General features: G+C 48.4%; 1 protein-coding gene and 1 long non-coding RNA gene across 3 annotated transcripts; both read right to left on the reverse strand.

Moving 5' to 3' along the window:
• LOC149301381 (GTPase Era, mitochondrial-like) lies at positions 1-7,023 on the reverse strand. 2 transcript variants are annotated; one of them, XM_089484163.1, is made up of 11 exons: positions 6,829-7,023; positions 4,337-4,498; positions 4,039-4,166; positions 3,643-3,720; positions 3,368-3,414; positions 3,209-3,270; positions 2,868-2,980; positions 1,942-2,328; positions 1,375-1,524; positions 1,040-1,120; positions 1-655 (listed from the first exon to the last, which is right to left on the reverse strand). In XM_089484163.1, exons 1-11 carry the CDS (start codon positions 6,947-6,949, stop codon positions 536-538), a joined length of 1,449 nt encoding a protein of 482 aa, XP_089340289.1. In that variant the 5' UTR covers positions 6,950-7,023; the 3' UTR covers positions 1-535. The 2 variants fall into 2 exon arrangements, with proteins under 2 accessions (XP_089340289.1, XP_089340288.1); XM_089484162.1 differs by having other exon boundaries at positions 1-658; positions 6,829-7,022.
• Positions 7,024-7,993: 970 nt separating this feature from the next.
• Positions 7,994-9,848, reverse strand: LOC149301382 (uncharacterized). The gene is made up of 2 exons (XR_016272231.1): positions 9,742-9,848; positions 7,994-9,109 (listed from the first exon to the last, which is right to left on the reverse strand). It is a non-coding gene; the product is annotated as an uncharacterized LOC149301382 (long non-coding RNA).
• Positions 9,849-12,330: the final 2,482 nt, after the last annotated feature.

Here is a 12,330-nt window from a genome sequence, read left to right on the forward strand (position 1 = left end):
TTGAGTTACCTGTTTTATAATCCAGACATGCTACAGGCCAACCTGAGCCACGTCTTGGACTGGGACACACTTCACTCACACCGCAGCAACAAGATCACAACAGTCTTTCTGTCAGCCTCATAAAGACCAGGATGAGGGAGGGCAGCCAGACCTTACCCAGGAAAGGTCCCATAATACCAATGAATACTGGCACCATTTCCATCCTGGGCAGGAGCATGGAGGTGGTTATTGTCCTAAACCAATGTCTGTCGCCAGGCTAGTCCACCAACCAAGAGATCCTGGTCACCTCAAAGGGAGCTGTCCAAGCTGGGCAGTGACAAGGGAAAGCGAGGCCTGCCCCCCCAAAATCTCAAGCAACTGTCTCTGGGATAAAAAGGAGGTGAGGCACAGCATCTGGCAAAGTTCTCCAGGCCGATTCATAGCTTGAGAGGGACTCTGTTGTTGAAAAGGCGAGCCCAATGTCCGGGGGTCAAGGCTCACCAGGCTTCCTTCCGTTCCACAATGCCAACCAGGTGGGCAGTGCCAGTCGGGCAGCTCACTTCTTCAGCTGCACACACAACCTCAGGCACACATCACACAGGAAAGCATTCATCAGGTCTTGGCCGGCCTCCTGGGCGATCTTGCCGATCAGGTAACCCCGCTGACCGATCAACATCTTCTGCCAGGTGGGGAAGGGGAGAGAACAGGAAGTGGCATTAGTTGGAATCAAGGCGGACCCACCTCCCCTACAACCGGCCACCTTGACACTGCTTTTCTCTTCATTCGGCATGCAAGCACGCCTTTGCCAACCTGATCCAAAAGCCCCCAAAGACCTCGCCCACCCATGCTGCGGACAGGAGTCAAGTTAAAACCAAAGTATGCCCGCTGGACTTTTCCTTGGCACAGACAAAGTAGATGATTTCTAAACATTTCCATTTCCTGGAGCTCTTTCCCCATCCTCTCTCGTTTAAATACACACCAACAACTTCTGAGAACGGAGGGCCAGCAGCTTGAAAGGAATGTCAGGGGGCATTTGGCAAACCTCCTGTCCAACACTCACCACGTGGGTCTCTTTCTGGACCTCCAAGTTCTGCAGGATGAACAGCTCCCCGCCAGGTCCTTCCTCCCAGACGTCCGTCCTCTGCAAGGAAAAACAGACAAACACATCAGGGAGTATATGGAGAGTTTGGAGACCTGACACTCCCTTCCCCTCTAATGTACTAGGCCTCTGCTACCAGAGCAGATGGGTTTGGTGGCACCACTGGCAATCATTAACAAGGCACCCCTGGTTTTGAGGGGATACCAGGCATCAGACCAAGGCTTGCAGAGGCCTGGCATTCCCCCGAGTTCTAGCACCTGGCCCTCCGTCCTTGCCATTCCCGCTGATGGGCTCACCTGGCTCACGCTGTATGGCACTTCCTCCGGCAGATACTCGAGGAGCTTCTCACGGATGAGGTTACTGCAGATCTCCTGCGGGGACTGACTGGTCAAGACCTCACTGTGAAACTCCCAGGGGCCTGGCTTGGCTCGCTTCAGGAGGTAACTCTGGTGGCAGAAAGAGTGTGACAGGATCATATCCAAGATAAAATACAGTGAACAAGTTAGACCAGGTTTAAAAGATCAAGACAGGTTTAAAAGCCACATGTCTTAGTATTTGGGGATAGGTCAGTGAGGCCCAAAGGCTTTAATAAACCATCATGTTTTCACTCAGTGTTAAAGGAAACCATCATTGGTGCCAATCGGGTCTCCAAGAGAAAGGCAATCTAAATTTGGGGTGACACCACTGGGAAGGCCCTGCGTTTCCACATCTTCACAGAGTGTATTGACCTCACTGGTGAGATACAGGGGACCAGCCTCCATAGCAGACTTCAATCCTCAGTCAGGCACATATAAGGTACACCCAAGACCTCTGCCAGGCAAGAGAAGGTGGCACTGCTTGGACCCCGCTTGCAGGGTGCTTACCTTCAGCGTCTCCACATCCTCTCCATCGACAGCGGCCAGCATGAAGATTTCTTGGAAGTGGGGCCAACCCTTCTGACCCTTTTTCTTCTGCTGTTTTCTGCCATTTTCCATGGGATCCGAACCACCATCTTCCGTGGTAATACCAGCCTCTGTGCCCGACCCAGAGTCTACTCGGGGTCCATGAGAAGCCTGCTGAACCTCAGGATTCCCAGTTCCACTCTCAGAGGGTTCTGGTGCCAGGGAGGCCTCAGGGAATGGGCTGCTGGTAGAAGTTGAGGATTTGGGCTTGAAAACCAACTTGACTTGTAGCGTCTTTCCGTCAACAACTCCCTCAGTGAGTTCTGTGACCAGACTCAAGAGAATATCTTTCTTCTTAAGCAGATCAACCTGAAGGGGAGGCAGATTGGGAAGAGGGCTGTTAGAATGGGGAAACCTGAAAGCAAAGGGTCATCCAGCTTTTCCTTAACACTAAATGTCCCTTGTAGACCCTTCCAGATGATTTTATTTATTTTTGACAGTTTTGAGTGGGCTGGGGTCCCAAGGATCGAAAACTGGCCCACCAGAGTTTCCCACTCGTGTTTAGGGCCCCAACGTGCCATATTACAGGCCTCTGGATATCACACAGAGGGCAGAGGCAGGAAGAACGAAGCATTCGGAGATAAATGGAGGGAATTTCCCAGAGAGTGGGCAGAGGGGACCCAGAGCCTCCAGCAAGCTGTGCTGCCACTCTCCATAGGACATATTAGGGCCCAGAGCCCGAAGATCCCCTCTCTCCCCCCACCTCTATTCTGAGGTACATCGTAAAGCATTTGGGAGACGGGGTTCCATCCCACTGAGTTGGATGGATGGAGTCAAAGATCTCTAAGACTCAGCCAGTGAGCATCTTTGCAACCACCTCTAGAGTCCCAGAATCAAGACACACTCACCTTGTTCAAGACAAGGACGCTGGGGATTGCTGGAACATGGGCAAGGGCCCGGAGCACTTGAGGGGAGAGACGGTTCCGGGTGTAGTGGTCCGACACATCAACCAGGACCAGCACTTCAAGAACAAAGAAAGGAGTGATGAGTACAACATGGGACTACCATTACATCCTCTCCTCCTAGCACAGTCTGAGCCAGTGTGGTGTCATGGTTAGAGCACTGGACTACTTTATTTTTAAAACATTTGGTCTTTTAACACATTTTAAATGTCAGAGAAGATGGCATAAAGGGCCAGGACATGGCATAACCTGAGGTATGAAAAGAGAAAGAATAACTACACTCTCACCTAAGTCCGCCCTCTTCAGACTCTTCAAGGGATCGTATAGGAGGGATTTTTCCAAGTGATGTCTAAAAGTGAAGACACAAAGCATATAGTATGAGTTCCTCGCTGGACCTTGGGATCTTCCCCTGCCAACATCATCTCCCAACCAGGTGCTGTTTGTACCTTTTGGCTTTGACTGGAGTAGTGAGGCCAGGTGTGTCTAAAATAATCTAGCCAGAGAAGGAGAGAAAGAAGAAATGGCTTGGCTGATTTCTAGGTTTAAGTGGAGGAAAACAAAGTAGTGGTAGAATAATTATTCATTCATTTAATTAAAAGCAAAGTATGGCATCTAAGAAGCACAAATATACACACTGATGAACATGCACTCCATGGATCCAACACCTAGGCAGGGTATATATGAGGATAGCATTTTGTACTCAATGTGCATCAACCCTCACCAGCTGGGTATCTTCCTTCGTGATGACACCTTTGGCGCTCCGTCTTGTCGTGTGCACCTTCTTGGAGACTGGCAAGACCTGCCGAGGAAACGAGGCAGAGGTTTCATATTCATCATGTGTTTGAAGGCTGGTGTGACTCTTCTGAGAGTCTAGTGGTTTGAGTGTTAGAGACCAAGCTTCAAATCCCTGTTCAGCCACAGAAACCCATTGTATGCCTTTGGGGCAAGTCACACTCTCTCAGCAGCCTCAGAGGAAGGCAATGGCAAACCTCCTCCGAAAAAAACCCAGCTAGGAGAGGATCCCCTTAGGTTTGCAGTCAGTCAGAAACAACTTGAAGGTACGCAACAACAATGAATATTCCCTACCCCAGCCAAGAAAACAGCAAACCCATTTTACCTTCCTTCCCAGAAGCTGGTTCGATAGAGTCGACTTCCCAGCATTTGGAGCACCGATAATGGCCACTCTCAAGATTTTGGGATTTTCTGGCTGGTCTGGCGGGTGCTCCAGCAGATCATCATGCTCTTCTGCAGAGAGAAAGAACAGATCCCACTGTTAAACCAAAGGCACAAAACTATGCCCAGAATCTCCATCTTCCTGTCACAAGTCCCTTCAAGTACCCTTTAGAAGAGACTTACAGACCTTTTTCCGCTGGGTTTATGAGCTCCGTAAGCAATTCACGGGATTCAAGGCCTACCTTTAAAGGCGTTCACGGACGGCGGGTGCTGCCCTACCGGACACTTGGTTTCTTCTTTAGAAAGGCCGAGGATGTAATCCAGGGCAGAGTCATTTCCGTAGAAGCAAACAGGGGAACGGCCGAGTGGGTGGGGTGCCGCGTTCAAGAAACAGGCGCTGAGTCCTAAATCAAAAAACAGGGAGAGAAAAGCAGCAGCGTTAAGGAAGTCAAAAAGCAGCATGGCATAACACTAGAGGGCTCTTGAAGCATTGAGAGTGTCAGCTTGGCTCTGGAGAGATCTTGTGGCACCTTTGAGACTCACTGGGAGAAAGAAGTTGGCAGCATGAGCTTTTGCAGACTTCGGGCTACTTCCTCGGATACATTTAACCACATGCATCTGAGGAAGTAGACTCACGTCTATAAAAGCTCCTGCTGCCAACTTCTTTCTTCCAGTGAGTCTCAAAGGTGCTACAAAAATCTCTCTACGCACTAATTCTACAGACTAACACAACTATATCTTTGAATTGTACCAGCTTGGCTCTGCCACTGTTTTAGCCAGAGGGAACCCACTGGATGATTTTGGGGGAGTCACACTCTCTCAGCCCCAGAAGACAACACCAAATGTCCATCTCTTATTCATTTCTATGCCTTATATAATGGGGTTGCCTGGTGACAAAAAGGGCGACGCTCTTGTACATCCTTTACCACCCCTCCCATCATCCCCAGGCTGAGTTGCAAAGGAAGGATGATGGGAGTTGCAGGGGCACAAGAATGCTGCAAAACCCTCAGCGTTAATCATGTTATACTTTTTACACTTATTAAGAGAGGGGACCTACTAAGACAAATGACAGCCCTTCCCATAGGGGAACCATACTCGCCCATAAAGAATCATTGGAGAATCCTTGCCCATAGGGAATCATTGCGGAATACGGATTCTCCAATGTTTCCCTATGAGCAAGGATTCTCCCATGTATCTCTATGGGCAAGTGTTCCCCAATGCTTCCCTATGGGCAAGTGTTCCCCAATGCTTCCCTATGGGCAAGTATTCCCCAATGTTTCCCTATGGGCAAGTGTTCCCCAATGCTTCCCTATGGGCAAGTATTCCCCAATGTTTCTCTATGGGCAAGTATTCCCCAATGTTTCTCTATGGGCAAGTATTCCCCAATGCTTCCCTATGGGCAAGTATTCCCCAATGTTTCTCTATGGGCAAGTATTCCCCAATGCTTTCCTATGGGCAAGTGTTCCCTAATGCTTCCCTATGGGCAAGTATTCCCCAATGTTTCTCTATGGGCAAGTATTCCCCAATGTTTCTCTATGGGCAAGTATTCCCCAATGTTTCTCTATGGGCAAGTATTCCCCAATGCTTCCCTATGGGCAAGTATTCCCCAATGTTTCTCTATGGGCAAGTATTCCCCAATGTTTCCCTATGGGCAAGTATTCCCCAATGTTTCTCTATGGGCAAGTATTCCCCAATGTTTCCCTATGGGCAAGTATTCCCCAATGTTTCTCTATGGGCAAGTATTCCCCAATGCTTCCCTATGGGCAAGTATTCCCCAATGTTTCTCTATGGGCAAGTATTCCCCAATGTTTCTCTATGGGCAAGTATTCCCCAATGTTTCTCTATGGGCAAGTATTCCCCAATGTTTCTCTATGGGCAAGTATTCCCCAATGCTTCCCTATGGGCAAGTATTCCCCAATGTTTCTCTATGGGCAAGTGTTCCCCAATGCTTCCCTATGGGCAAGTGTTCCCTAATGCTTCCCTATGGGCAAGTATTCCCCAATGTTTCTCTATGGGCAAGTGTTCCCCAATGCTTCTCTATGGGCAAGTATTCCCCAATGCTTCTCTATGGGCAAGTATTCCCCAATGTTTCCCTATGGGCAAGTATTCCCCAATGTTTCTCTATGGGCAAGTGTTCCCCAATGTTTCCCTATGGGCAAGTATTCCCCAATGTTTCTCTATGGGCAAGTGTTCCCCAATGCTTCCCTATGGGCAAGTATTCCCCAATGCTTCTCTATGGGCAAGTATTCCCCAATGCTTCTCTATGGGCAAGTATTCCCCAATGCTTCTCTATGGGCAAGTGTTCCCCAATGCTTCCCTATGGGCAAGTATTCCCCAATGCTTCTCTATGGGCAAGTATTCCCCAATGCTTCTCTATGGGCAAGTGTTCCCCAATGCTTCCCTATGGGCAAGTATTCCCCAATGCTTCTCTATGGGCAAGTATTCCCCAATCTTTCCCTATGGGCAAGTATTCTCCCATGTATCTCTATGGGCAAGTATTCCCCAATGCTTCTCTATGGGCAAGTATTCCCCAATGCTTCTCTATGGGCAAGTATTCCCCAATGCTTCTCTATGGGCAAGTGTTCCCCAATCTTTCCCTATGGGCAGGTATTCTCCCATGTATCTCTATGGGCAACTTAGACCCAACTGCCGCCATCCCCGCCGCCTGAAGGAGGATGATAGGAGTGGTAGTCCCCCGCCGTCCCTCCCCAGAAGCCCCGCTCGGAGACGCTACCTGGGCGGGCGGAGCTCCACGCCGGCGCCCTCCTCCTCCTTCCCGCCCCGAGGCCTCGGCTCAAGGCCCAACTCGAGGCCCAGGAGGCGCTCGGCCGGACTAGGCCCCTCGCCGCTGCCATGGCAACCGCCTCAGCCCCTGCTAGGCCTCGCTCGCTCCGGCCGCCGCCATCTTAGGCCTTCGCGCGTCGCGAAAGGCATTGTGGGAGCAAAGGGAGAGGATCCTCGCTCGCCATTGGCTGGGAGGACCGGAAGTGAGGGACCATAGAGCAAAACGAAGGGGAGAGACCATAGAGAAAAGGGGCTAGAGCGGCCTCGGCTGAGACCAGCATTATTATATAAGACCCAAAATACACAAAAGCATCTCTTTTTCTGAACATGTGCAGAGTGCCTTTCCTTCACCAAATTCACTGCTTTATTTTATTTTTAAGTGGACAGTTCCTCTGAGGATGTGAAGAGTGTCTTCATTTTGAGAAGGAAACTGTTTCGTTTTGAATGAACGCAGTGCCTTTGAACATGCACAGAGTGCCTCCTCTGTGACTTTCCCCTTCCTAATCTAATGAACCCAACGTTTTAAAAAACAGGCACCTTTTGAACACATACAACCCGTGTTTTTTTCCCCATGGGATAAAAGACACCTCCGTTTTTTTAATGGACCTAAAAGCAGTTGGCCTCTGGGCATGTGAAGAGTGTAAAAATAACAACACAAATCTATCTTATCTTTAGTACCTAAAGGCACTGTCGCTTTGAGCATAATGGGCATTTCCTTTGCAAAAATAATTACCTTGATATATATATACACACACACACACACACACACACACATATTCATATTAGTTCTAAAAGTTAAAGACATTTCGAAACCATTTATATCCAGCCTCTGTTTAAAAACCTCCAAAGAAGGAGACTCCGCCACCTTCCAAGGCTGTCCATAATAATCCATGGTCAAATAGCCATTAGCATCAAGATGTTCTTCCCAGTGTTGGAATATCATTTCCATTGCTCTAGGTCCCAATTTCTGGAGTAGCAGAAAACCAGTTTGCCTCCTCCTCAACATGGCACCCTTCCAATACTTAACCATGGCTCTCAGGCCTTAGCCTTCCCTTGCCCAGGCTAAGCGTCCCCAGTTCCCTAAGATGCTCCGGAAAAAGGAAAGCAGACACAAATGCGCAGAAATGTTTTCTTTATTACATGGGAGAGGAGGACAAAAAAGCATGCAGACACAACAGACAAGAATATACAGCCATGAGACAGCGTCGCTTGTGGCGTCTTCTTCTTGCTCCGGTGGATCATTCAAGACGCAGGCCAGCGCGGCAGAGGAACCATTACCATTACTAAACTCAGTAATGGTAACGGTTTCACCAACACGCCGCTCGGTTCTTCGTCCATTTTGGGCTGCAAGGCTCTGATGGGATCCACTTTCCATTGACTTTCCCCTTCCTAATCTAATTATGGAGCTTTCCGGATATTGTTGGACTGCAGCTCCTAGCACTCTTCACCATTAGCTATACTGGTATGGACTGATGGGAACTGCAATCCAAGAACAGCTGTGATCATGGAGGAATGTAGCTACTGAGGGGAGCAGAATAAAAGCACTCCTTTAAAATGTCTCCCTTCTCCAAATGAGCTTTTCCTTCACTCCCCTGATTTCTAGCATTGCAGTAACTTCACATTTTACAATTCAGGGAATATAAACTTGCAAAGGGATCTTGTAGCACCTTTGAACCCTGGGATTTGTAGTTTATTAGTGCACCAGAGCTCTCTGAGAGAGCAGGCTAAGTAGCCCCTCAAACTATAAACCCCAGCATGGCTCCATGGCAGTTAAAGTGGTGTCAAAGTGCATTAATTCTGCAGCGGAGATGCAGCCAGAGAAGGCTAATTCTCTCACCAAACTCCAAATCCCAGGGCTGCATGGCATGGAGCCATGGCAATGAAAGCAGTGCCAAATTGCATTAATGCAGCTTTAGAGGGGATAAATCCTGACCTAGGATCTGACGGCAAAAAAACCATAACCAATGTGGATACAGGTTTAAGAACAAAATGAAGACCTCCTATACTTGCTCATGCTATTCTCTATCTGTGGAAAGGCAACCATGAGTGTTGTAGCGAAGGGCAGATGGCTTGGAAATCCTGGCATACGGACGGCTGGAAGAGCTCAAGGTAGTACATCATCTATACTGTAGTGACTCATTCCAACTTACAGTATATGATGATATCCCAACTGGAGACTTAGGAAATTAGCTTCCGCCCCCTCTCCTGCAGCCAGTTCTGGAACAAAAGTGCTGAAAGGCAAAAGAAAAGGGGGCAATCAAAACTAGAAAACCCACACTTTCAGTCTCCTCTTCTGCATACTTCCAGCTATTATTATTATATTATTACCTACTACTACTACTACTACTACTACTACTACTACAGTGGGCCCTCAGTATAGGCTAGGGTCTGGTTCTAGGACTCCCTACCAAAATCCACAGACACTCAAATCCCATTAAATACAATGGGTTGTGTTGTTCTTGTTGTTATTAAAGTGGGCCCTTGGTATCTTTTGGGGTTGGTTCCAGGACCTTCCTCCCATGGATGCCAAAATCCCTGGATGCTCAAGTCCCATTAAATACTATGCCATAGCAAAATGATGCTCCTTATACATTTAGTGTGTGTGTGTGTGTGTGTGTGTGTGTGTGTATATATATATATATATATATATATATATAAAATAAATATAAATATAAAATGATAAAATCCAGGTTTGTTTTTGGGAACCTATATATATATATATATATATATGGAATATTTTCAAGCCACGGATGATTGAATCCGTAAAGAATATCTATAGATATGGAAGGCTGTCTGCCTCTTCCCAGGGGAAGCATCCTAATGGGGTCCGACTCCCCAAATCTTGCCTTTCCCAAAAACTTACCATCTTGGGCCGCAGATGCCAGCTTTGGAGGTTTGCCACTGCTTTCTGAGGCTGAGAGAGTGGGATTCTTGGAGGAGGGAACCCTTTATATCTGCAGCATGTGCAGACAGACAGATAGACACGGGGCTTCATTTGCATCCTATCTCTCCTGCCACCCTTTTAAAACCCTCCCTCGCCCAAATCTGGCCCCCCTCCAAAGCCACCCCTCCTTTGCCCCCTGCCCTCCCCAAAGGAGCAGAAGGTGCATCTGAGATAGTGATGCCAATACAGGGCCTGGCCCTGAGTCTCCAGGTTTTTTTGTGGGCCATCTTCAGACCAGGGACAAGGGTGCAAATTCTCCATTTTAAGGGTGCAAATCTACAGCCCACTTAGGAGAGCAGCCATTTGCTCCCCTTTTCAAGGTGCAACGAATTGGTTGCTGCAATGTCCAAAGATTTTTGCAAGGTCTAGGTATTGACTGTGTTAGTATAGGTCTTCCCTTGAAAGTATTGGGGTGCCAGGGCTCATCATCCACTGGACATAAGCAACTTCTTGTTGTTGGGTGCCTTCAAGTCGTCTTGTTGTTGGTGCCATGCAAGGTATGGGCAAAGAGATGGGCAACCAAGTCCTCTCCAAATATGTTTGGACAGCCATTCCCATCATCCCCAATAGCCAATGTTGCTTAATGATAGGCGTTGGACTCCCAGCATTAATACCTGGAGGCTCCTAGTTTGAGGATGTGGACACTGAAGAGAGTGCCTCTTATGCATGAGCAGAGTGCTTTTTTCACATTGCAAATGTACACCTGAAGAGACAAGGCCTTTCTGCCCCAAATAATGAGGGGGTCATGTCGTCCTTTCTGAGGGTTGGGACCCGGGAAGGCAGGCAAGGAGTTATGGGGATGGGAAGGATAACCACATTGCCCCCAAATAAGAATGATCTCCCCCCAATGAAACATTTATTCAGTTTTCAAGTTTCACAGCAGGTGCTTCACACTTCAGTCCATGCTTGAGTTTGCCCTTTCCTCCTTCTTCTGGATGCATGGTTCAATTGCCGCCAAAGGGCTTGCTTTTGCAACGGGGCCGGACTGCATATCCCATCAGTTTGGTACAGACCCCAGCTTCATGCCTAGGAGGGCAGGAGGGCTCTGCACAGGCTCAGGTTTGCCCTTGCTGTTTCCCACAGGATTGACTTAAAGAGCCATTGGAGGGAGCTTGGCATCTGTGCCATGGCTGGGCTAGAATGGCCAAGAAGTCTGGGGCTGTGAGAGTGGAGGCCATGTTGTGTTCCCCGCTCCCCAGGCAGGCTGCAAACGCATTGTGTCTCCAGGGCCCCTGGTTCCAGGAAGGTGAGGCCTGGGAGGGACTGATAAGGGTTCCAAGTTGTGTGTGATCCTGATAAGAGACGTCCCTGCCTTCTTATCTGGGGTCCAGCCCAAGCAGGAAAACTGTGCCCTTCTGCAGCCCCAGCAAAGGAGACCGGGCAGAGAAAGCGGGCAACCCATTCTAAGCGCAAAGGACCCCATTGCAGGTATTGCAGAACCATAGGAAGGCACCCCAAGGGGCATCCATTCCAACCCCCTTCTGCCGCCCTCCAAGCCAGAGGAAGGGTCCAAAAGGGGAAAAGGGACCAAGGTGAAATTTTGGATGCATGTGCCTTCAAGTTGCTTGCTGACTCATGGCAACCCCACTATTCTGAGTGGGTTTTCTTAGGCCAGGAATCCTCAGGTGGTTTGGCCATTTCCTTCCTCTTAAACAGAGCCTCCAGCACTTGGGTTTCATTGGTGATGTCCCATCCAAGGACTAACCATGGCTGACTCTGCTTAGCTTCCAAGATCAGATGGGATTTGGTGCCTCTCTAGGGCACTTAGGCAGAACACAGAGGTCTCTCTCTCCCCAAAATAGGGAAAATTGCAGAATACAGATTATCCATCTTACCTGTGGTCCTGCTTCCACACTACACCGTTATAGTGTTACAATTCCACTTTAACCATCGTGGGGACATCCTTTGGATTCTTGGGATCTGAAGGGGATTTTGTTGCTCTTTTGTTATAAGCTAACAACTTATTATATTTATTTGTATCCCACTTTCGCCCCAAAACTGGGACTCAAAGCAGCTATAGTGACCCTATGAATGGGAGACTTCCAAGGCCTCATCTGCACCACAGAATTAATGCAAACTGACACACCGCTTTAACTGCCACATCTCCATGCTATGGAATCCTGGGATTTATAGCCTGTTGTGGCAAGAGAGACCTTTAGCAGAGAAGGCTAAATCACACAAAATTGCAAATCCCAAAAGTCCATACCATTGAAGCCATGGCAGTTAAAGTGGGGTCAAACTGCACTAGTTCTGCAGTGCAGATGCAGCCCAGGTCACCTTGTTATCAACAACTCTGCTCAGATTTTGCAAATTTAGGCCAACCATGGCCTTCTTGCTGCAGCCGATCCTCCTGCAATGAGGTTTCCCCTTTTGTCTGCAACCTTCCATTTTGTCTTTTCCAGTGATATGCCCAACCCAGGACAAGCTTCTGTTTTGTCATTTTGGATTCTAGGCAGAGTTCTTGATTTGGAGTTTGGAGGGTGGCATTGCCAGTCTACAAAGGCCATG

Source organism: Sceloporus occidentalis, unplaced genomic scaffold (genome assembly GCF_023333645.1).
Source record: "Sceloporus occidentalis isolate IW3139 unplaced genomic scaffold, rSceOcc1.0.p SCAF_21, whole genome shotgun sequence".
NCBI lineage: Eukaryota > Metazoa > Chordata > Lepidosauria > Squamata > Phrynosomatidae > Sceloporus > Sceloporus occidentalis.